The sequence below is a fragment of the Anabrus simplex genome, chromosome 1 (genome assembly GCF_040414725.1).
Source record: "Anabrus simplex isolate iqAnaSimp1 chromosome 1, ASM4041472v1, whole genome shotgun sequence".
Taxonomy (NCBI): Eukaryota; Metazoa; Arthropoda; class Insecta; order Orthoptera; family Tettigoniidae; genus Anabrus; species Anabrus simplex.
In genome coordinates this window covers 266550353-266576531 of record NC_090265.1, presented here as the reverse complement: position 1 = coordinate 266576531, position 26179 = coordinate 266550353, and the positions used below count along the sequence as shown (strand labels likewise).

The 26179-nt window shown below is 38.3% G+C and overlaps 1 protein-coding gene across 1 annotated transcript in view; it reads left to right on the top strand.

Moving 5' to 3' along the window:
• ssp3 (short spindle 3) overlaps nt 1-26179 on the top strand; it is a 567399-nt gene that overhangs the window by 113604 nt on the left and 427616 nt on the right. The window contains exon 9 of the mRNA XM_068225894.1: nt 20416-20578. Coding sequence (XP_068081995.1) covers nt 20416-20578 — 163 coding nt within the window. The remainder of the gene's footprint in view (nt 1-20415; nt 20579-26179) is intronic.

Below are 26179 nucleotides of genomic sequence, written 5' to 3'. Positions count from 1 at the left end.
CTTATATACATGGGCATCATTCCACTTCCAAAATCACGTGATTATTGGTTTTGAGGGATTCGGACAACATGGGAATGTGACAAATGCAGACTGTCTCTGTGTCGAGTATCACGAGGAGGGGGGTGAAAAACACATTATGACTCAATAAACAGAAAAATAGATGTGATGGTATATTTTCTAATGTTATTGAAAATTTGAATTCATTGTGATCAATAGTTTTTACTGTATTTAACTTTTTCTGAAACAATACGGTCTGTTTCAGTTTTTGCTAAATAATAGGTTGAAACCTGGGGATAAGCGGAGTGAAAATGCGGGCGGGAAAGGGTTAACTAACCTGGAATTACTAGCTAGGTCTTTTCATGCGCTGTTACGTGCTAGTGAGCGCAGCACTCACCTTTACGTCAAAAGGCCATAATATGCCCATGTAAAGATGGAGTTATTTTTAATACATCAGTTTGAGAGAGCTATTTTTTAGAACATAAATACTTAAATTTAAACAAATGTTTATTAATTTAGGAACTCTACTACTTCAATTTAAACTAATTTGAGACAGGAGCAGTGTGCTAGGATGAACTAAATTATGCAAACATATAAACCAACATAATAGGAAACAAACTTTTACATAATCATCACTTCACATTTTACATTTGAATTGCAGTCAGTCATCACTTTGGATGCTATCAGCTTCATTTTTGAAACACTGTTTGCACGTTGTTACAATATGTTCCTTGCAAATGGCCACACCACACTGCACACATCGAGCAGTCATTTTCTTGTATTTTTGCCTGGACTCTATGTACACTTTTGACATTCCAACCTGAGTGGAAATTGCTGTTGCTGCTGTTCCACTTCGGGCAAACCATCTTCTCTTCTTATCTGCATTTTTGAAATTGTGTACAGATTTACAATTGCTGATTGTGTAACAAAGTGTAATTTTACCATATCTGTACTCAGACCTTTCATATACTTGCACCATGACTCAGTATGATCTGTATTGCTGCAATACATGATTTGGTTACTTATAACAGCAGTGTTCAAAAGTGAAAAGAAAATAATGAGAGGCCACCTACAGCTTACTCGAGCTACCGAATATAGGCTCTTTATTTCATCGATGACATCATCTGCACCTTCAGTGATGTTGTAAAAAGTTATCACCTCCAATTTCTTCATATCTCCAGTACCTGGATCAGTTTTTTCATTGTCATGCATTGTAGAAAGCATGAGAATATTTTTTGTTTCTTTTTGAAATATACAACATCAAGAGACACTTTTCCCCGTACCCGAACATGCTGCTGTAAACTTGTCTCTCTCTGACGTCAAGAAAGGAAGGGGAAACTCGCGTTTATTTTCTAGAGTTGCCGACAGTCGTCGTACAGTGATTTTCTAAAATGGTAGCCTGTGCATGAGACAGTAATTCCGTAGTCCGGCTGCTGCCAGTCTCCAACCAATGGTGCGGGATGGCACAGAATGTTGCAGCGAGTCCATTACTTGTTCTCGATTGGAAGGCGCAGATGTGAAGTGGTTAAGACTTGGTTAGTGCACAATACAGTGATCCTCCCTTGTGGGGGTCAGTCGTGGTCGACTGGAACTTTGAAGTGAGTACGCCTGCCCTCACGTTCCCATGAAGTTCAACATCGGGCCACTGTCACATCTGAATGCCCCACAAATCTGGACATTGCACGCTTCGACCAGCTGGCCAAATGGAAACACAATGAGGTCTCTTTCAAACTCTGTTAGGTGCTGATAATGCTGTCTCACACGGGTGTGTGACATCTCCATGTCCTTCACAGTGATCATTCAACATCTGATGCTGTTCACGCCCCTTATATACCCTACCAGGCCTGGTAACCACACTAAACACAACATTAATGCACTCTAGTAGCCGTTCTACCTGTCACAGAGAATTGCAACTCTCTAATCATTTATACAAAGTGAACCAAAATTCGCGCACTCAGGCGTCGCAGCACGAGTCCTCAGATACCACCAATAAAAAAAACAGTCTCTCACAAAAGTTTGTTCTGCGAGTATATCCGGCAGATAAAGGACGTTGAAGAGCGGCAATCTGGCAACACTTGTAACACATGTAGGGTAACTACCTCTGTCAGCACACATTAGTCGTGCTGTACAGTTGGTGCAGTGGATAGAGTTTTGGGTTAGCATGCAGGAGGTCGAGGGGGCGATCCTGGGTTGAGGCGTGTGTTTTTCATTTCGTAAATGTAGTCCAGATGGTATGGTATCTGGCATCTTAATCGTCAACAGCAAATAAATTCACGCCCATGACGTGGTAAGGGCGTCTTTCAAAGCTGACCAATGAAAACGATTGTTTGTCCATTTCTACAATCTTAGTATGTAAGTGCAAATGGTTTCTAGAGGACCCGCTGCAATCGCTAATCCCTCTTCCTTTGAAAAAATATTTGCCCCAATTCATCCTCTTCAATTCCAACTTTATCTTACTACCTTTAAAAGCTCCACTCAAGCTTATTCATCTACTAATGTTATTCCTTGCCATTTCTTTGCTGACAGCTCAGAATATCTCACAAAGTCGAGCAGCTTGTCCCCTTATTCCCAAGTCTTCCCAGCCCAAAGATTCCAACATTTTCGCAACACACCCTCTTTTGTCAGAAATCATCCAGAACAAATCATGCTGCTTTCCTTGTATCTTTTCCAGTTCTCATATCAAGCCATTCTACTGTAGGTCCGATACACTAGAACTATACTCTAATTGGTGTCTTACCAGTGATTTGTATGCCCTTTCCGTTGCATCCTTACTACAACCCCTAAGAATACTCAAAATCATATGAAGAGATCTGTAACCCTTATTTATAATCTTGTTAATGTGTTTACCCCATTTAAGATCTTTCATTATATTAACACCCATGTTTTTACATTGATCCCCATGAGGTTCTTTCACCCCCTCAACACAGTAATTAAAACAGAGGACTTTCCCTGTGGGTGAAATCTACATCCTGACATTTCATCCTGTTTACCATTATATCATTGCCTGTTGTCCATCTCACAACATTGTCGAGGTCTTTTTGCAGTTGCTTACAATCCTGTGACTTATTTACTGCCCTGTATAGTATAACATCATCTACCGAGCGGAGTGGCCGCACGTGTTAACATGCTTCGGCAATGGCGCCAAGCTCTGCACTTGGGAGATGCATGGGTTCAAACCCCACCATCGGCTGTCTTGAGAATGGTTCTGTGGTTTCCCATTTTCACTTCCAGGCAAATGCTGGGACAGTTCCTATTCATAGGCCACAGGGGGAGGAGGGGAGATGGGTCTGTGGAAGGGGAATGAGGGGCAAAAGTGTAAGTGGATTCGGGAAGGGGGGGGGCATTGTGGTAGGGGAGCATACCATGAAAAGGTGTTGCGTGCGACACGAAAGGCCGAGCTATTATTTGGAAGTTTGATCCATGCATATCCCGGCCCTCAGTTCCTCTTCACACTTCGTGCCTTACAGCAAGCCGAACGAAGTGAGTCTCTTACTAAACGACAACTTTCTTGTCTTTTTTTCCCTCTTTTAAATCTTCTCATTTTTAATGGGTTCCTTATCTTTTTTCATGCTTCAAGTCCCGCATTGGACTGGGAAACTCCGGTCACACAATATCTTTAACGACCTTGCTTGTAACATGATCCACCTGGTCAATTACGATACACTATAGATAGAAGATTCGATTCAATATGGTGCTACTCATGGCTGTGTTTTTCCACAATTAACTTATCTTTCCACAGAGGAACTTAAAAGAAAACGTATATTCAAGCTTTAAACAAACCTTTATACAAAGGTCAATTTGACATTGTGACTAGTAAAGTCACACATGACCTCAAGTTTAAAACATGGCAGAGACTTAATAAAAAATCAACATTTAAGTGTTTTCATTGTTTTACATTGACTATCAATATTGCATCTTGTTATAATTAGAGGGCCTTTGCCTTCAAGCACAATCATTTCTTGTACTTTATCTAATTAGTGACCTTTTAAGTGTAGAGGGTTATGTATTGTATTTTATATTGTGAATATTTCTTGTATATTTGCCCTATTCTAAGATCGGCTGATGATGACGTCTAACAATGTCGAAACCAGTACCGAGTAACCAAATTAAAATGTTGTGATTCAAACTGAACAACATAATTATTTTGTATTGAAAAGGCGGATCTTTTGCAATTTATATTGCTCTTTGTTATTAAAACATGCCACATAAAGTCATCCTACCTCATCCCCAACCCCATATCAAGAAGCAGGATTAAGGGGTAGGCATACACAGTATAACATCATCTGCAATAAGCCTTATATGCGATTCCAGTTCTTTACTCATATATACCGGTAGTGGAACCTCGATTATCTGTTCTTGGAAACGGTGATTTCCACAATTATTCGTTCAAATTACATGGTCCCACGAGCATCCTAGTTTTTTCTTCTTCTTCTTCTACTTTAGCGCTTGTCCCGCCTGGTGGCAGGGTCCGCTGTGTGGGTTTGTTGTCTCCATTTAATTCGGTCTCGGGTTATGTCTGGATGTAGTCTTTCAGCTTTCAGGACGTCGTGCACTGTATCAGTCCATCGCTGTCTTGATCATCCCTTGGGCGTCTTTCCAGCAACTTCCAATGAATATGCTGACTTTGCCAATGTATTGACTTCTGTACGCAACACGTGCCTAAACCAGCGCAGATGGTTCTCCTGGATTTTCTTCTGGATCGGTGCAACACCAAAACGTTTCCTAATATTGTTGTTTGAAATATGATCCAGTCTAGTGATGCCAGGTGTCCACCTAAGCATCTTCGTCTCCATGACGCTTAGTCGACGTTCTACCTCCTTTGTAGCTGGCCAACACTCTGTGCTGTAGAGAGCAACAGGATGGATAACAGTCCGGTAGATCTTAGATTTCAGATGGTCCTTCATCCGCTGGTCACAGGTGACGTCCATTGTCATTTTCCACTTCAGCCGGGCTGCGTGTATCCTTTGTGTTGACCTTGTCAGTAAGTTGACCATCGTTAGAGATTGTGGAGCCAAAATATTTAAATTTCTCTACTCGTGGTAGATCTTCACTGTCAATGTGGATGGTTCCAACTTCCCGAGGATCTAGTGTCATGTATTCTGTCTTCTTTTTGTTGAGGCGCAGGCCGTATTGCACTAGTCGGGTGTTCCACTCTTCTGTTTTGCGCTGGAGATCGAGCTTATTCTCAGCAGCCAACATGACATCATCAGCACAGAGAAGTGTCCATGGTATTGGCTTGTGCAGGTCTGATGTAAGAGCGTCCATCACAAGAATGAACAGCAGTGGTGATAAGGCAAGAGCCTTGATGGACTTCTACAGTGATGTGGAAATCATCAGATGCTCCTGCGGCTGCTTGAACATAACTCCTTGGTTCTACATAGAGCATCTGTAACTACTTAACAAGGTGCTTTGGAATGCTATGTTCTCATAGCACTAACCAGATTAGGTCATCCTAATTTATCTACAATAATCCTAATTAAATCATGTTTTAAAAGTCCTGCATTACCTGTTCCTTGGAGAAATGCTTTCATGTATCAGCTGTCCAGAAATTTCAGTCCCATCAACGCTAAGTCTTCGATCAAGCATTTTTCAAGAAATAGTATCTTATGAGAGGACTGCTACAACATACCTGTGTATTTTGACATTAATATCCCATCATTATGGTAATTAGAGCAAGTACTATACTGGGAAAGCGGTGGGAGGTTAACTTGCGTAAGGGACTATCTTTGCATCGTATTTGGGAAACCTCGGAAATCATAAAGCAGAGTGGCCACAACAATTGGAAGGAGACAGAGAGCATTCTGACGGCTATACTTGAAGGCGGAATGAGTTCCTCAAATCTTTGTTCTTGTAATATATCTACATTTTTTCCAGGGTTAGATGTTTATTTTTAATACACATATAAGGCCTATATTATGATTGAATCACTGAGAAGGTTTTCGACACTTCTCTCAGGGCACTATGTAGGCAATGGGCATTTAGACAGGAATCAAACTCACTCCTTCCTAACACAAGTCTAATATTTTTTATGGTCAGATATCTTACTCGAGTCTTGAGAGTTTGCAATATGCAATATGCCATCTAATGACTTGAGATATTCTTACCACTGAAGTTGGCTATGGCTCACTTCTGAAGTGGAACAAAGTCTTGACAAAATGTGTGTTCTCGGAACTTTTACTCATTTAAGTGTGTTACCCAAGATGGACTTTTCACATTTGTTGCATTTCAGTGATGGGCTCAATCTTCTGGCACTATCAGGCATTATGTACAGTTGTGTTCTCCAGAACAGATGTTTCATCTTACTTAGGCCTGCAGTATGTAAAGCCGTGGGATTGCTTATTACTGTTTTGGTCCTAATATAAGACTGGGATTCTTGCACTTGAGCTTTATGTTTATCATCCTGGGGCTAGTAAAGCAACTCACCATTCATTTGATATAGCTCCTTTATGCAAACAATAATCAAATAAATATTTCAAATATGGCACCATACCCCAACCCAATGGCCTTCTTATTCTTTCTTTCTTTCTTTCTTTCTTTCTTTCTTTCTTTCTTTCTTTCTTTCTTTCTTTCTTTCTTCTTCTTCTTCTTCTTCTTCTTCTTCTTCTTCCATGACCGCATAAGAACACTTTAGTCAGTCCATCGTTCAGGTCTCTTTGAAGGGATTGTTCGGGCTTTGCAGTCCTCCCAGTACTTCTTCAGACGCTCCGATCTTCATGGCCTTTCCTCGGTTGAAAATATGTGTGTTGTTGGTTTGTTTCATGTAAGGGTAAAGCGGAGGTTCGTATTCTTGAGTTTTGTATTCAGTTTTATCTTATTTGTGGTGTCTTCTGTTGTAAGGCCTATTTCCTTCAGATCCTCTCTTACTTCTCTGATCCATTTACATCCTGTTGTGATATTTTTTGAGATGAGATTATGTTGTACTAGTTGTTTCAGAAGTCTCGAATCCTGCATCCTCATGATATGTCCAAAGAATCCCAGTCTCCTCTTACGCATAGTATCTGTAATGGGTTCTAGCTCTTTGTACATGACTTTGTTAGGTATTATCTGCCACTGTCCATCTTTGTGGTATTTTTTGTTGATGCAGGTTCTTCCAATCCTCCTTTCAATTTTCTGAGGTCTGTCAGTCTTTGATTGTTTATTCAGGTGAAAAAGTGTTTCTGCTGCATATGTAGCTTCTGGTTTTATAACTGTGTTGTAGTGTTTTATTTTTGCATTTATTGATAAACATTCTTTTGTGTAGATATCCCATGTTAATTTTTGTGCTTTAGCTAATATTTGTTCTTGTTTGGATTGGGACTTTTTCATTTAGGTTATGTGTTATTACTTCTCCAAGATATTTAAATTGAGTTACTATTTTGATTTTATTACCATTTACTGTAACTTCTTTTAGTTGTTGGTTTTTGGGGCATCATTTCTGTTTTCTCAAATGATATTTTGAGGCCAATTTTATTTGCAATGTTTTGAAGTTCTGATATCTGGGATTTTGCTTCTTTTCCACTGCTAGTAATGCTAAATCGTCGGCAAAACCCAGGCAATTTGTTTTGATTTTTCGGCCAATCTTTATTTTTGGGGGACATTTCCTAAACCATTCCCTCATTACCATTTCTAGAGCACAATTAAATAATAGTGGTGCGAGCCCATTTCCCTGATGTAGTCCAGTTTTAATTTCAAATGACTCTGATATTTCACCCCTAAACTTCACTTTTGATTTGGTGTTAGTGAGAGTCAGTTTTATCATGTTTATTAATTTGAGGTGTAATCCAAGGGGTCTTAAAATTTTAAACACAGATTCTCTATGGATGGAATCATAAGCTTTCTTGAAATCTACAAATGGCCTTTAATGTACTCCCAGAAATATAACTAATCCCAGCCACTTTTCTAGCTGTAAATAACTTATCCTAGGTAAATTTTAGTACTTCGCCCGTATTTGTAACGTCCTTTACCTGGATATTTTCTTTATATATTCACCTTGATCGTATTACTCTTGTTTACTCTTGATTACCCATGTTATTATGTAGTCACTGGAGCCACTTTGGTTATTTTGAGTTTTGGCCTAAGTGTAATGTCAGATGCCTTTCCTGATACAATGTGATTTTTTGGATGAAAATTCTATCCTCAGTCACCAAGATTTGAACCGTGATCTAAGGAAAACCTAAGCGTGCCTGTTGGCCCTGACTGTTAAGATACCAAGTCTCTATGCTCTTTCTTCGTGGTTACCTGTTTTGAGTCCTATTGGTAGAAAAAAATTCCACCATCAGAATGTTCGCCAGTAGTGTAGGAGAGGTGGTAGTATACAATTTCTAATCACTAGATTGGGAGCAAAAAGCCTGGATTGAATTCCTAACCTGTCTACAGTGTACATGTGATTAGTGGTGATGATTCATCTGTCAGATGGGGACATTAAGACTTAAGCAGACCCCATGGTGTTATTCCACAGGGATAAGCTATGTGCTGGTACTGGGTTTCATTCTTTCCCTACTGCATTATCATCCTACACCCAGATGTGGTCACCCATAGGTGTCAAATAAACCTGTACCAGGTGAGATGAACATGTCCTTGGACACTCCTGGCACTAAAAGCCATTCACTAAATAAATACATTAAATAAATACATAAATAAATGGAAACTTCAAACAATTAAAATTCTGAATGTGTCTTAGTTCTTTAATTAACCATAATTGCAGTATTCCCTGTTCCTTGTAAATTCTTATTCTAAGTGGGAATGATTGGTGCTTTAACAGGCAGCCCATTCTACTCTGGTAACATAATACTGTTTGCCAAATTTCTGTACACATAGCTCCCTCTGTGGATGAGTTGTAGAGTGTTGGCTTCAGGATACCAAGATTGTGGTTTCAGAGGTAATGGGATTTTTATAGGCACTCCATGTTATGTGATGTCAGCATCTGAAAGATCTTGTTTGACTCATCTGGTGTTTATCCGACAAAATTAATTAAAACCTGGCTTTCGATCACCCTACAGAAGTCCAGTTTCTCTGTCATCTGTGAGAGTAAAATGGAGCATCAAAATGAACTCATGTAGACTATATATTTTATTACAGATTGCACTGAATGTTCATTGACATCATGTATAGAAATTTAGGAATTCATAATTCATAATGATGACAGGCTAGTGTGAGAAGAAGGAACACCTAAAGGAGGAGACAAGCACAATAATAAAACACACAAAAGGAAATGGCCAATCTCCACATCTCCATACTTTGCTGTCTTCACATACAAGGGACCTTTCCTCTTATGATCCCCCTGTGGGTGGGGGTGGTAGAATACATCCATGATATCCGCTGCCTGACATAAAAGATGACTAAAAAGGGCACCCAGGGGCTTTCATCTTGGAAGCATGGATTGGTGACCATGGATCCCCTAGCTGTCTTCCACTTACTTGTGTTAGGCTTCTCGCCTTCATATTTCCTATCCTACCTCCATTGGTCAACTCTTGTTCTTTTCTTACCCTGACAGTGGTAGGTTAGCAAGGCCTAACAATCTTTCATTTTCATACCCTTTGTTGCCCATTTCTTTTCCTGATACTTTCATTCTTCAAAGTGTTGGACCTCTTCCATTTTCCTTCTGATTAGTGTTAATAAAGGATGTACTTCCTCTTAAAACTGTCGCAGCAGCAGCAGCCATAATGGGATGAATTTCAATAGCTTTACTGAAACCCTGTTTCCTCCGAAGAAAAGAAGTCTCTTGGAGCATGTCTCGTTGATAATTGTGAATATAGAGAACATATGAAGTGAATGTTGTGTATACCAGATGGGAAGGGGAAAACTGTCACCTCATTGTTACTGAAGTATGGGAAGAAAGAACATCATGCGGAAGCTTCAGATGAACCAGTGATGTGGTTATGTGACCACACTACATCATGGGTAGGACATTCTGTGGTAGTATTTGATCGTAAACATGATAAGTAGCACGGCAGTAATAATAAGTAAATAACCAGGCCATTATGTAAGCAGTGACAACTTACTAGCTTACCTTTAAGTCTTATGATGGGCTGAGTGCCCCAGATGGAAAAGCGCTGGCTTTCTGAGTCTAAATTGGTGGGGTTGATCTCAGCATAGTCTGGTGTTATTTGAAGGTGCTGAAAAATATCAGCTTAGTGTGGCAGTGTCATACGATGTCGGCATGGTGCCACATTTGATGTTTCCTCAACAAAATTAAAAACTCAGCCATAGATTGCCTAAGAGAGATCTTTTTTACTCTGATACCTGGTAGAGTAAAAGGAATATCAAAATTGATGCACAGGCAGCTTAGATGGTGTCAAGTAGTAATGTCTGCACATGATAGTTGAGGTCATACAATTTTTGTTTTTTGCTAGTGATTAAATATCACATTAATACATTGAAGGTTTTTGGTTATGCAAGGATGGGGAAGGGTGGCAATGTCCTTAATTAAGATACTGCTACCAAAATCTGGCCGTACCACATCGGGCAAAGCTGTCTACTAAAATAATGGACAACAATAAGTTAAATTTAAGTACTAGTTTATTAAAATCATAAGACAAACAAAACCAAACTGAAATGAAGTCACTGAAATCAAAATATCACAATGAAGTAAAATACATCTTCTGACGTTAAATTGTCTTTGACAGATTGTTCGTATATTTGACTGTTCTTGTATTTTATGCCTTTATGAAAAACGAATAGCTATTCTCATTTCTGCAGGTACTGTGGTGAGATCCTAACTGACATTTGCATAAACATTTAAGGGGAAATTACTGTCTATCTAAGCTTCTACCAATTCTCAGTGAATCATGAAATGACTAAAATTAACACACAAGCAAATAAGAATGAAATTATCACTTAAATCCCTCACGTGGATTTCAGTCACCACGTCAAAAAAATATTTACACACAGCAAATTAAATAAACCATAATAATACATAGTGCATACATGATCTGCAAACATAATGTCAGTTCTCACAAATGGACATTGAATACAGTAATCCTGCCATTCACCGGGCGAGTTGGCCGTGCGCGTAGAGGCGCGTGGCTGTGATCTTGCATCCGGGAGATAGTTGGTTCGAATCCCACTGTCGGCAGCCCTGAAGATGGTTTTCCGTGGTTTCTCATTTTCACACCAGGCAAATGCTGGGGCTATACCTTAATTAAGGCCATGGCCGCTTCCTTCCCACTCCTAGGCCTATCCTATCCCATCGTTGCCATAAGACCTATCTGTGTCGGTGTGTCGTAAAGCCCCTAGCAAAAAATCCTGCCATTCACCATTCACTAGTCCTATGCCAAATTCAACCACTAATTTATCAGTCTAACTTTGTAGACTCTACGTTTATTCACTCTTGACTTTATTGACTTCCGTAATCATATGCAGAGGATAAAACAAAAGCTCTCTTTCAGATGGCAAAGAACAGGTGCTGGATACTAAACACAACATAGGCCTTCAAACAACAACACTCCTTGGGGATTCATATTATCTTGTCGAACAGTACACTATCTTGATGAAATCACAGTCTATAAGATTGCATGCTCCTTTTAATTCACATACACATTTTGAAGATCCATTTAATTCACCACAAGATCCCTGACTCTGGCAACGCTGACCAAGTCTATAAATCGATGAATTCATCAATACTCAATATCCCCAAGGCATTTCAATAAAGCAATCATTCACTACACTAATGGCCTTTTTTCGAATATTCCTATGTATTCCATATTATTAATATTCCACACCTGGAATTCCCACTCTGACATTAAACATACAGTAGTAACATTTTAAAAAGTCTCGAATTGATCATCTCTAATATTCCATCTGTTTGCTTTGATGATTCATTTCAACGATTCACTTACCACACCCTTACCTCTATTTAATGATATCTCTCTGCATTACTTAATTATTTTTCATGATGATAAAATATTCAGTATAATTCCACCTAACATAATACTCAATTACCTGACTTTTTCCGATGACACACTACAACATCAAAGTAAGCATGCATATAAATGAACAAAAACAACCCTCTAACTCATAATTTTCACAATGACATAATTTCCTAATTTCAACTGGGATTTCCCTCAAACTCGAGTACCAAGAGACTGACAAACCTCATGTTCACCAAGATCTATACTAACATGTTTACACAGAATTACTTTTTCATGCTTTGATTCACATTTCAAGGCATGCAATTTATTCAGTTTCCCGTGACCTGAAATTATCATTGAGACCGGTCTGCAGATTTGAATGTTTAACATTCCCATAACTGAAACAATTATCTGAAAATATTCTCTCTCTTATTTACAACATTTAATGCAATCATTTCATGCCTTTGACTTGAATTATCCCACATTTCAGCTGCTGACAAGTACCTCGGTTGCCGAATTATTAAGTTATGATATTTTTACTCTCATACAAACATTTTATATTGCCCTTATTATGAACATGTACTAACATATGCTGCTGGAATATGGACCAGAACAAAAAAGAGAAGAGAGCAGAATACAGGCAGTGGAGATAGAATTCTCAAGAGGTATCAAAGGCAAGACCAGAAAGGATAGAGTTAAAAGTAAGGAAATTAGAAAAAGGACAGGAACCTCGAAATTTCAGGACAGGAAAAAAAACAACTTAAATGAAGTGGTATGGGCACAATGTAAGGATGGGAGAGGAGAGAGTGCCAAAAGTGAAATGGGAAGAAGCGATACACTCTTTAATTTTAAGTATATATTCCTATTGAACGACCTGCATAAGCGGAAATGTATCAGGAAGAAGAACAATCCTGTTCTGGCGGTTGCCTCAAAGCTATATTAATAATAACTGTAACTTGAAAAATTGATTATATCTACTGTTTACAATCCTTGCTAAGTATTTATGCAAACTACTACATTTTATAAGTTGAAAAGGCTACTCATCATTCTGGCATCATCTCACTTCCAGCAGGAATGGCCACAACTCTTTTACTCAGCAGCCATCATCTCCGTTGAGTGTCTGGTAACCATGATTTTATCCATCTTCTTGCCTCTGCAGCTGCAGTCCATTGCCGAACTCATTCCCCTGGATTGGATGATTCTGCGTCTCTGGAATTGTTGTTTATTCTCGTACACCTGCTGTTTCACCACTGTATCCTGGTAACAGTTGTGTGATGTTGTTACTCTCTTAGCCATATTGATGTTAGCTGTCTTAATCTGTGGCTACCCCATCTCCTGCTAACATATTCATTAACTTTGTTCACTGGTCTGTGACTAGCCATTGCATCAACTTGTCTCTGGATGCGTTCACAGTTCAGAAGTTCCCGGTGCGATGCCCAACGCGGCTCACTGACAGAAACATACCCTCACTGTTTATCATAGTCTGTTCTGTATCTGCGGATTTCGTTCTCGGCACACTCAAAAATTTGTCCTGCACAATTTTATAGCTGAAATCATTCTGTACTGGTTGCAGTATCACTGAATTGTCTGTGTCCTCCTCTCACCTCTCAGTGCAGGCTCTATAGATGTGTTAATGTCATCATTTCCAACGTGATAACACTCTAATGTGGTTCATTAGGCTTTCGATAAATGTATACAAACTCTAAGTTTATCTGAACACCATCTTGTTTGACAATTAATTTCAAGTCTCTGGAGATAACTGCATTATAACTATTTATTCTACAGAAAATATCTCCATACTGTTTAAAATACGATCAATTTTCGCATGTCTGCCTTGCCTGTCATTACACGTTCAGAGTCTAATATTCACATTGTATTGTCAACAAGACTAGATTACATGACTAAGTCAAGAAATGAGACACTGTAGTGATGCTGACTGTCTATCAGAATTATACTCAGACTCAAAATGAAACTCAGAATTAGAATTAAATTGGAGCTTGAATGAAAATTAAAGTTGACCATTATTGTTAAAATTCATTCTGAAAGTTAAAGTTTGGCTGAAAATCAATGTTAGAATGCCGCTCCATACTGCTAACAGGTTAACTTCTCATTTCGTGCATTTCTGCTTGCAGGCACTTTCTCCGGGGTATTTTCTTCATCTGCTCCAATCACGGCCAGATTTCTGTACTGATGCTTTTCTCCCCTCTCTTGTCATGTGGACCAGCACTTTTTAACTTTCTACCCTTTTTTCCTCCCCTGTGTACATCCTTGGCCTAAAAATATTGGAAACTCTGGCTATCTCCTCAGGTTTGTTTTGATTTTATGGCATCAGCATTTTTCATTCAGCAACAGACAAGATATGATGATATTGTTTCTGACTGCATTGATGGGGTGAAAATTTCTTTTAGGTGTTAATATTAGGAAAGATCTTTATTGCGGTAATCACATAAATGGGACTGTAAATAAAGGGTACAGATTTCTGCACATGATTATGAGAGTATTTATAGGTTGTAGGTAAGGTAAGGGTTATTCTGCCCGAAGGCAGGTCCAAACCTCCGCAGAGGTGTTCCTGAGCCGGAGTTTACGTGCAGTAGGGCGGCCAGTTCCTTTCCGCTCCTCCATTCCCTTACCCCCCCACCAACAGCGCGTGCCAACCCATCCAACTCCTGACCACGTCCAATGTTGCTTAACTTCGGAGATCTCACGGGATCCGGTGTTTCAACACGGCTACGGCCGTTGGCTTATAGGTTGTAGTAAGGAAATAAAGGAGAGGGCATATAAGTGTCTGGTAAGACCCCAACTAGAATATGGGACTCTTGCCAGGATTACTTGATTCAAGAACTGGAAAAAATCCAAACAGAAGTAGCTCGATTTGTTGTGGGTTATTTCCAACAAAAGAGTAGTGTTACAAAAATGTTGCAAAGTTGGGCCGGAAAGACTTGGGAGAAAGTAGATGACCTGCTCGACTAAGTGGTATGTTACATGTTACAACTCTCATATTTGTTCTGTATTGAAGTTGACCATATATCAAGAATATTACGAGAATATTTAATAAGACTACCTATTCAATACATACCAAGAATTTTATGGTTAAACTTTTACATAATATTATAGTCTTGTTAGGTGCATGTTTCACCCTCTATTAGGGGCATCATCAGACGCGTCCAACATGATATGAACGAATAATTTTTTGGTCACATCTAACACACAACAACTGGGCCAATTGTCCTTACAAGATCGTCATTAAGATCTGCTACAGTTGAGATTTTTTGAGAAATTATTCGTTCAGTATCAACACATATGGCAGGAAGCAAGATTTTCATATAACAATTATCACAACATTAATTACTCTAACATTACAATGAATACTTCTTATCCAATTGTACAGCATGGTCTGACTTATGCCTCTTGTTTTAAAGTTGATTTTGCATAGGTCACATCACGCACGAGTTAATGTTATACTCAGGTTTTAAACTACAGAAGTTCTCTTAGAAAAAGGTGTCATTCGACCCACGTCATTTAATGTTAGAATGGTAGCGTAAATTGAAGAAGATCCGTTTTGGTTTTAGACATTCTATACTCCACAAAATTTAGGACTGATCATGTTCTAAATTTTAATTTAAAAATAAAGTGTATTTTATCACTAGTTTCCTCCATCAACCATCATTTGTTCTGTCCATATATTATAGATGTTTTCTAGTGTGTTAATTTCAAGATGTCACAATGTTAAAAAGGTTATTAATTGTAAACTTTATATCTTACAAGGATTATTAAGGTCCAAGACCAATGACTTTAAGGTTGAGTTAAGGTTGATGATGTCCCTAATAGAAAGTGAAACATGTACCTAATAAAACTCTATAATATTATGTAAAATTTTAACCATAAGATTCTTGGTATGTTTTGCATAGGTGGTCTTATTAAATATTCTTGTAATATTCTTGATATAAGTAGTATGTTCCAAGCTGTCAGTGGAGAGATGACGTGGAATGACATGAGTAGACAAATAAGTTTGAGTGGTGTCTTTAAAAGTAGGAAAGATCACAATATGAAGATAGTTGGAATTCAAGAGGACAAATTGGGGCAAATATTTGTTTATACTCTTGGAAGGGAAGTTAGGGATTGTAATAACTTTTAAAAAATCTCCTTATTTGCAAATGAGGTGTCTACCTCGGTGGCAAATGGTACACTAAAATACATTATTGTCAAGCACTAAATATTAAATTAACAAGAAGAAAATTTTCCTATAATACAGTATTATACAATTTACGCTAACAATTTTTTCTAATAAACACAGAGCTCATCCTTAATAAATTTATATTGTTTACAAAATTCTACTTATAATATCTCCTGTACTACTTACAAATATAGTCAACTGATATACAGTATGTGGAATTACTTTAAATGATACTATACAACTGGTATAAGATTAAAATTTACATTGCATTTATTTACTTATTATTTTTTTTTTTAACCCATTCTGGAACCTAAGTAGCATAACGACCTGCTGCGTCTTAACCAGAGCCCCTTTTGCCACCACTTTTCAGAGTTCCTGAAGGACCTTCACAGCTACTGTAGCGGTCCCAGGGCCCTCGAAGTCCCCACTGTACTTCACCCGTACAGGCATTCCCCTACTTTGGCTGTCCAAACTCCTTAGACCAGGGGATGGAATTAATTTATTCACACACATCTTTTATTTACATTAACCTGCACTGGTCGAATGCCCTCTAACACTTCATTTATTTTCTCTGTTGCTGTTTATTCTCTTCTTGAATATCTGTACAGATTTTGGAAAAAGATCAAACACTACCCCTGGTAAACTGTTCCACTCCTTCACACCCTTCCCAATGAACGAAAATTTACCCCAATCGCTTCTGCTAAAATTCCTTCTAATTTTATATTTGTGGTCAGTCCTGCCGATATAATTATTTTCCAACTGAAGCCTTTCACGGATATCTCCCCATGCTTCTTCTCCTGTATAGGCTCTATATAATCCTATAAGTCTAGTTTTCTCCCTTCTCTTACTTAAAGTTTCCCACCCAAGTTCCTTTAACATTTTTGATACACTACTCTTTCTCCTGAAATCCCCTGTTACAAATCTTGCTGCTTTCCTCTGCACACTATCTATTTCTTTTATTAGGTATTCTTGGTGAGGATCCCAAACACTGTTTGCATATTCCAATAATGGACGAATCATACTTAAGTAAATTTAATTCTTTGTTGTATCCTTTAAGTAGCCTCATTATGACATGTAACTATCTGTATGCTTTCCCAACAATGTCATTTACATGACCCTTCCAGTGCAAATTACTTTCAAATCTCACACCTAAGTATTTTCACTTGCCATCTTTTGGGATAACTACCTCATCCAAAGTATATTCAAATTCAGTTTTAAAGCTCCTGTTTGTAAATGTTGTAACAGTTGATTTGCCTCCATTAAGCTTCATATTATTCTCTTCAACCCATTGTTGGATACTCTCAAGGTCCCTTTGTAATTCTGAACAATCCTCAATGTTATTTATTTCCCTATAAACAATTATGTCATCTGCATACAATCTGATTTTTGATGTTATATTATTCCCTAAATCATTTACGTATATTAAGAAAAGTAACGGACCAATTATACTACCCTGTGCAGTTCCCTTCCAAACTTTCTCTTCCTGCGATACATTATTTCCTACTTTGACTTTCTGAACCCTTGAATTTAGAATTTTTTTTATCCAACGTGTAACCCTTACGTCCAATCCTATTCCCTCTAATTTCTTTAATAATATTCCATGTTCCACTCTATCAAAGGCTTTGGAAAGATCTATGGCTATGCAATCTAACTGGTCTCCTGAATCCAATTGATCTGATATGTCCTGCTGAAATCCCACCAGTTGTGCCTCACAAGAAAATTTCTTTTTAAATCCATACTGGCTCCTCATGAACCAATTTTTATTATCACATATCCCTCTGTTGTACTTTGATATTAAACTCTCCAGTATTTTACAAACTATACTGGTCAGGCTGATTGGTCTGTAGTTCTCTGGTTTCCTTTTATCACCCTTTCCTTTATAAATTGGTATTATTATAGATTCCTTCCATTCCTTTGGTATTACACTATTATTTATGACATAGTCAAAGAGAAATTTTAAATAAGGCACTATGTACCACCCCATTGTCTTTAACACCTCCCAGTAATTTGATCACTTCCTGCTGCTTTTCCTTGCTGAAGCAGTTGGATTTCTCTGAAAATATCTTCATTTTTGAATGAGAAGCTTCTTGTTTCCCTATGTGTCTCTCCCTCTCTATCTTCTGTTTTGGTTTCCAACTCCTGACAATCATCTACTGAATCTCTGAATTCCCTACTAAATAGGTTTGCTTTTTCAGTATCTGTTAAATAGTGTTCCCCCCTTCTCCCACCATTGTAGGAATTTGGATTCCTTTTCCTTTTTGATTCCTGATATATGAATACAGCTTTTTCCATTTCCCTTTGTGGTCATTACCCTCTTGAAGTATGCCATTCATATAATTCTCTTTTGCTTCCTTTTTCACTCTATTCAGTTCCCTCATTAGCTGTTTTCTAGTTTCTCTATTCTCCCTACCCTCTTTGACTTTCCTCTTTACTATTCTACATTTTCTTTTTAATTTTCTTATTTCCCTTGTATAATAAACAGGGTCTGAGGTCATATTAGCCTTCTTAACAGGTACAAATCTCTTCTCTCCTTCCAAATGATTCCTTTAAATTTAGCCCAAAGTGTATGCACATTACTCCCTTCACTTATCCAACAACTGAATTGTGATTTAAGGAAAGTCCCAAATTCATCAACTTTACTTTTTTTTTTTTTTTTCTTTTCATTTTTTGTCTTGTGTGACCCTCTTATTAAGCCATTTTGGTACCAGTCCTACATCCATTATTACAGCCTTATGGTCACCTATTCCTTCAATTACCTCAGTTTTATCAACAATTTCCCATGGTTTAACCAAGAATACATCTAGTAAGTTGAGATGAGTCGGTTCTTGTACTACCTGTGTAAATCCTCCCTCCCAAATTAACTTATTTGCCAGTTTCTGTTCATGGGCTTCACTTGCAGCTCCATTCCATTCAACTTCAGGCAAGTTTAGATCTCCCCAATTCTTACCATATAATTATTATTGTTTTTATGAGTATAATCTATTATTTTCTCAAATATTTCCATGTCTCTTTCCTCTCTTCCAGGCCTGTATGTTCCTATAATTCCCACCTCCTTCATATTATGACAAACTAATGTTATCCCGAATATTTCATCCCTTACATCGGTAAACCATTCATGTGAACAATAAGTTTCCTTCACCAGAATAAACACCCCTCCCCCTCCCTTTTTATCTCCTCGGTCTCTACGATAGACTGTGTACCCCTCTGGAAATACTTCTCAATTACCCACCGCTTCTCTCAACCACGATTCCACTCCTATCACCACATCAGTCTCATAAGATTCCATCAATGTACCGAATTTTAATTGTTTATTTACTACCCTCTGACAGTTTACCAAGAGCAATCTCAGACCCCCTGCCTCCCTAAAACTTGACTGTTGCAATTGGGTAACTTGAAATTCCTTACTTTTCTGAGTTTGATTTTCTAGTTGACTGAGCCAGCTTGAAGTACCGCTGGCTCTTTCTAATAGCTTTCCTGGTCAGTATTATAACTCAAGGGAGTTGCCTTTTTTACAGTACATATCTTAAGATTAATAAAATCTAGAACAATATTTGCTATCTTTCGTTTACCTGAATTGTTTAGATGAAGGCCATGCTTTGTGTAACAGTGACTCTCAAAACTTAACAAGGGAGATGTTCAATAAATTTTCAATATCTTTGCAATCATTAAGAAAAGACTAGTAAAACAACAGATAGGAAATCAGCCACCTGGGCGACTGCCCTAAATGCAGATCAGTAGTGATTGTTTTGTTTGTTGTTGTTTGATAAGCTTTTGTCTAGTAGCTTGCAAGATTTGCACCCTCTTCTCTCGAAATTTATGAGGAACTTGTGACCCTACTGGCATAATTAGAGCTTATATTATAATGGGAAGCGCTCCCTTTGATCTGTCAACTTTTGTCTGCATATCCTGCTGGGTTTGCTATCTTGACTTATCTTCATACAATTCATATTTCTCACAGTGTACTTATAAAATAATTGCAATTACATGAGTGTACTGTATTGAGCTCGATGCAAAACTGGCTCAGTACAGCCCCAGCACTTGCCTGGTATAAAAATGGGAAATAATGGAAAACCATCTTCCGGGCAGTGCAATTATCATCATCACCATCATCATCATTTCCTAGAAAACATTGCGTCAAAAAGGAAATTTGATAACATTCTTAAAAATTATTGATTTATCGTTATATAAAATATTATATGTTTCATCCACTGTTTTTTAAGGGTTTTAAGAAGACAAAATATGAATACGTATTAAGTTTAACTGCTCATAATCTCTGTAATTTCTAATACTAATTGTATTAAAATGAAATCTTGTTTCAGAGTTTCATGTATGTTAGCTTGTTTCATAACTCTTCATTCAATAATTTCTATGAGAGGAGAAAGGTTGCCTAATTTTACATTTCTTGAATTTTTTCAGTAAGGAGGACGAAGATGATGACCTCTTACTTGACTCAAAGTTAGCAGATATACTTGAAGAACGGAATTTGTCTGAAGATGAACTTCGTAAGAGTAAAGAACTGAGTGCTGAGGAAGAGATGCTGCGTAAAGAAATTCAGGAACTTGAAACAACAGAGATTGAGGTACAAATAACTTAATTCATGCTTAAATACTTACTGCTGCAGCCATTTCATGTGTATTGGTTGTAGAGTTTCTAGCTATACAGACAATTGAAATTAAGCTTTGAACACCTCTGTGTCTTGTCAGTTTTTTCATGCTGAACAAGTTACAATAAATGTGCTTTCAATCAAATGTCAGTCAATGATCTGCATTTAGGGCTGTCGCCCAGGTGGCAGATACCCTATCAGTTGTAAACCTAGGCTTTTCATGAGAGTTTTCAAAGAACTTGGAAGATTATCGAACATTTCCCATGATAAATTATGCCAGTCCTTTTGTCCTTCATTTTATAAATAAATGTTTGCCCTAATTTTTCTTGAATTCCAATTTTATCTTCATATTATGATCTTTTGTACTTTTAAAAACCCCACTCAAGCCTATTTGTTTACCATTCCATGCCATCTATCCACTTACATCTCAGAATGTACTGCAGAGTCAAGCAGCTTGTCTCTTTACCTCCGTGTCTTCCCAGCCCAAAGTTTGCAACATTTTCATAACACTACTTTTTGTCAGAAATCACCAAGAACAAATTGTGCTGCTTTCCTTTGGATCTTTTCCAGTTCTTGTATTAAGTTATCCCGGTGTGGCTCCCATACACTGGAATCATACTCTAATTGGGGTCTTACCAGACTCTTATATGTCCTCTCCTTTACATTCTTACTACAACCCTTAAATTCTCTCAAAGCCATGTGAAGAGATGTCCTCTCCTTTACATCCTTACTACAACCCTTAAATACCCTCAAAGCCATGTGAAAAGATTTGTATTCTTTCTTTACACCCTCCATAATGTGATTACCCCAAAGAAGATCATTCCTTATGTTGACACCCAGGTACTTACAGTGATTCCCATGAGATTCTATCACCCTATCAACACAGTAATTAAAACTGCGAGGACTTTTCCTCATGGTGAAATGTACAGCCTGACTTTACATCTCGTTTACCATCATACTATTGTCTGCTGTCCATCTCACAACATTGTCAAGGTACCACTGCAGGTTTCACAACCCTGCAACTCATTTACTACTCTATACAGTATAATATCATCTGAAAATAGCCTTATCTTTGATTCCAGATCTTAACTCATATAATTTATTTATATTAAAAAAATAAGAAAACATAAAGGTCCAATAATACTGCCAATACTGCCCTGTGGGACTCCCCTCTTAGTCATTACAGGATCAGATAACACTTCACTTGCCCAAATTTTCTGAGTTCTATTTTCTTGAAATTTAGCCACCTGCTCAACTTCTCTTATGTCTAGTCCAAGAGCCCTCATTTTCATCCAGTAATCTCCCATACCCTGTAGGATAGGTCAATAGCAATACAATGCATTTGACCTCCTGAAACTATAATATCTGGTATATCTTGCTGGAATCCCCTAAGTTGAGCCTCACTGGAATGACCTTTTCAAAACCCAAACTTTCTTCTATCAAACCAGTTAGAAATTTCACAAACATGTCTAATATAGTTAGAAAGAATGCTTTCTCAGAGCTTACATGCAACACTTTAAGCTGACTGGCCTGTAATTATCTGCTTTGTGTTTATCACCCTCTCCTTTGTACACTGGAGCTACAGTACTATTGCAATGCTCCATTCATTTGGTATCACTTCTTCATACAAACAGTAATCAGGTAAGTATATGACACTGTATCCCAACCCATTGTCTGTAGTATATCCCCATAAATTTTACGGATCCCAGTTGTTTTTCTAGCTTTCAGCTTTTGTCTTCATTTGTGTCTGTATTATCATAGTTAAATATCAGTACTTTATCAGTATTTTTACCAACTTCTACTTTGATATTTTCCTTATATCCAACAATCTTTACGTACTTCTGACTGAATACTTCTACCTTCTGTAAGTCGTCACATACATTCCCCGTGTTCATTGATTTTCCCCTAAAATTCAAATGACTACCAATTGTTTACCATCATGTTTTCCTTAGCTAATTTTTATTGTTAAATTCAATTTCCTAGCAAGTTCTTCAATCTCTTCTTTCATAACTCTATTTCTCTTTATTTCCTTGTTATAACTCATGGTGTACAAAACTGTTGTGATTTCCATGCTACTGTATGGCTGTGAAACTTGGACACTCTATCGCCATGATATCAAAAAACTTGAGCGCTTCCACTATCAAAAATAAAAAGAGATACATCTTGAATATCAAGTGGGAGGACTATGTGACCAACAGTACAGTATTCGACAAAGCGCAGTTAAATAGCATTGAGGCAACAATCATCGCTTATCAGCTGAGGTGGTTAGGCCATGTTCACCGTATGAGTGATACCAGGCTTACCCGCAAATTCTTTATAGTAAACTTTGCTTCGGCAGTAGACCTCATGGAGCCCCTCTTAAACGTTTTAAGGACCAGCTGAAACACATGAAGACAACTGGTATAAATATACAGACATGAGAAGAATGTGCTGTGGACCATTCAGTGTGGCGGAACACTACATCCACCGCTGTCAGCTTGTTTGAAAGAGAACGCCGCAGGCATCAAGAGGCCAAGCGACAAGCAAGAAAACTCCATCAGTTACAACCCTACTCTCCCGCATCCATTCAGTGTGATTTGTATGGGCGTATGTTTTATACCAAGATTGGTCTGTTTAGTCACCGCAAACACATCCATAAACTGAGTTGAACTGCTCACTTTATGTAGGAAGAAGTTATATATACTAGGATCGAGTTACAGCTGATGATGATAACATAATGGGTTACCTTTAACTGTTCCTCTGATCGACTGTCTCCTCTGTACTGGCTTTTCCCTCTAGGTGTCAGGATCATGCTGCTACTCCTTGTAGTTTCATGCGTTGAATCAAAAGCTGTCACTAGTTGTCCTGATTGGGTGCTAGGTGTCAGGTTCATGTTGCTACTCCTTGTAGTTTCATGTGTTGAGCCTACAGATGTCGCTAGTTGTCCTGATTGGGTGCTAGGTGTCAGGCTCAGGCTGCTACTCCTTGTAGTTTTATGCGCTGCATCAACAGATGGCGCTAGTTGTGCTGATTGGGTGCTAGGTTTCAGGCTCAGGCTGCTACTCCTTGCAGTTTCATGCGATGAGCCAACAGATGTCGCTAGTCATGGGCGCCCGCAAGGTGGGGCAAGGGGGGGCGCTTCCCCCCCCCCCCCCTGGAATTCTAAAAAGTTGATGTTTAATTGTTTAATATCATACCAGATTATTTCATAAACTGAACTTACTGACAGTCATCTAGCATCTGTTATATTCGCAAATTTCTGTAAACAATTTAATGTTGCTGACGTTATATTGGTATTTATATTCAAGAAAATTGTTAATGTGCCGCCCCCTTGGAAAAGATCCTGCGGGCGCCCATGTCGTTAGTTGTCTCTCTGATGGTTTCCTCACCACCTTTAAAGGTACATTCTTGTTTTCATGCTTCTCAACAATTGCTTTAAACCCACCCCATAGGCTGTTTACATTTTCATTTACCATTTTCCACCAATCATAATCTCTTTTTAAAAAATTCCTCTGTGCCTCTCTTATCAAGCATATGGTATTAAGAATCCTACTTTTACAACCTTCCTTTTTATCACATTTTTTTCAATTATGACAAAAACAACTTCATGATCACTTATACCATTTATTGCTTATACTTTGTTGGTGTGCTGAGGTTTTATGTTTTAATTCCCCGTATAAGCTGGTGTTTGCTTTCTTCATTTTGTGAAATCTAATAACTTCTGCAGTCAACCTGTCATTGTGTTTGTCCTGTTGTTTGTTTCTTTTATTGTCCCCTCCCCCTCCTCTCCCACTGACTTTAATTTGACTCTCATCCCTTTCCAGTTGTAAATTGAAAATGTTATTTTATTTGTGGATTTAGACTGGTTTTCAATTCTTAAACTTTTATAATGGTTATTATTTTAATAACTAGACAGAAAAGCAGGAAGTGCTTCAATGAGGTGGTTCCTTTTCCTGTATAAAAATTGTGAAAATCAGTAATGTTTCTTGAATTGTTATCATCACTACTTATAGGTCACTGAAGAGTTGTTTTCAGTCAGTGTGTGGAGATGTAAAAGGTACTTATTTGTATTCTATTTCTCCCCAGTTCTCTGATTATTAGTCTTTTAACTATGGTTTAGAGAGAAAGTTTTGGTTTAACAAATACTTGCATGACCTATACTGTACAATAATGGCTTCTGTGTGCTCGCAAGGAGGCTGAGGGAGACAGGTGCAGGGACTGTGTGTGTGAGCTATACTAAGGAAAATGAAGGAAGAGAGAGAGAGAGAGAGAGTTTGAGGAAGATAATTTGGCTTTTAATGGAGGTTGGATTTCAGTTCCAACTGATAAGACCTCTGTTGTTCACTTCTGCCGGAAGAGCACTCTTCACCCCAATCTTGAGCTTTATTTAGGGGAGGTCACTGTGCGTGTGGTAGACATGTACCGATTTCTTGGGTTCCTTTTTGGCAGTAATTTATCGTTGGAGCCACATGTGTGTCAGTTAAAAGTCAAATGTGCTAAGAAACTCATTTATCCAGATTAGACTATGGCAGTGCAGCATATAGATCAGCAAGGAAAAGCATTCTTAATAAACTAAATAGCGTCCACCACAGCGGAGTTAGGTTGGCAACGGGAGCTTTCTGTACAAGTCCCTTTGCTAACCTGCTCCCTGAATCTGGTGTGCCGCCTTAGCACCTGAGGCACTAGCAAATGAATAACCCCCTCTAACCCCATGGCACTACAACCCTTGAAGGGCCTTGGCGATCAGCGATCGGCTAATATTTTAAGGAGAGGGAAAATGAGGGTTATGGGTTCTTAACAGGGATTGCGTTCAGGAGAGGTATCAGTGAGGAATTGGTGCAAGTCCCTGCAGGTGGAACAGCAGAGGGAAGATGGGAAACAGGGAAGCGTTACAGAGGAGGGGTGAGGTAAGAGGAAAGGGAGCATTAGGAAAGGAAAACATAGAGGATAGGGTCGTGAGAGGGAGAAAAGGAAGGAGGAAGAATGTTCTGCAGCTGTCATGGAAGTTAAGGGAAACCAGGGGAGGAGGGGATCTAATCAGGTGGATAGTGTTGAGGCCTTTATTACGTGTGACACTTTTGTTAGGCATGTGGAGAAAGTGTGTGGAGGATAGGGAACCAGGTTAGAATGCTTTCCAGCAATTAGATTAAGGCAGGTGTTGAGGAAAGTAGAAGGGAGGGAAGAGAATAACAGTAAGGTGGTAATTTTCCATGTTGGTACCAACAATGTAATGCAAGCAGGAATAGGTACTAACATATTTAGATAGATATATAGACATGATAATTAGTTTTTGGGCTTTTGCCATGTCAAGAAAACAAGGCAAAATTCTTTATGTTTCGCAGAGAACTTTGCTCCGCGTCTTCAGAAGAAAATCTCGTCTGTTCACGAGGAAGACTTCTCTGATAATGGTGGTTTGAATTTAAGAATACTTTATTATTTGTCTCTTGTAAGTGGTACTCTCATTCAACACCAGATCGCTCACTATGCGCTAGCCTTCTGAGTAGGAAGTAATGATGCAGTCATCGTCATCATTTTAAAATGTTGTAGTGAGTGGATGAATTTTAAATTTTAACCTATTATTCATGTTTTTTTTATCTG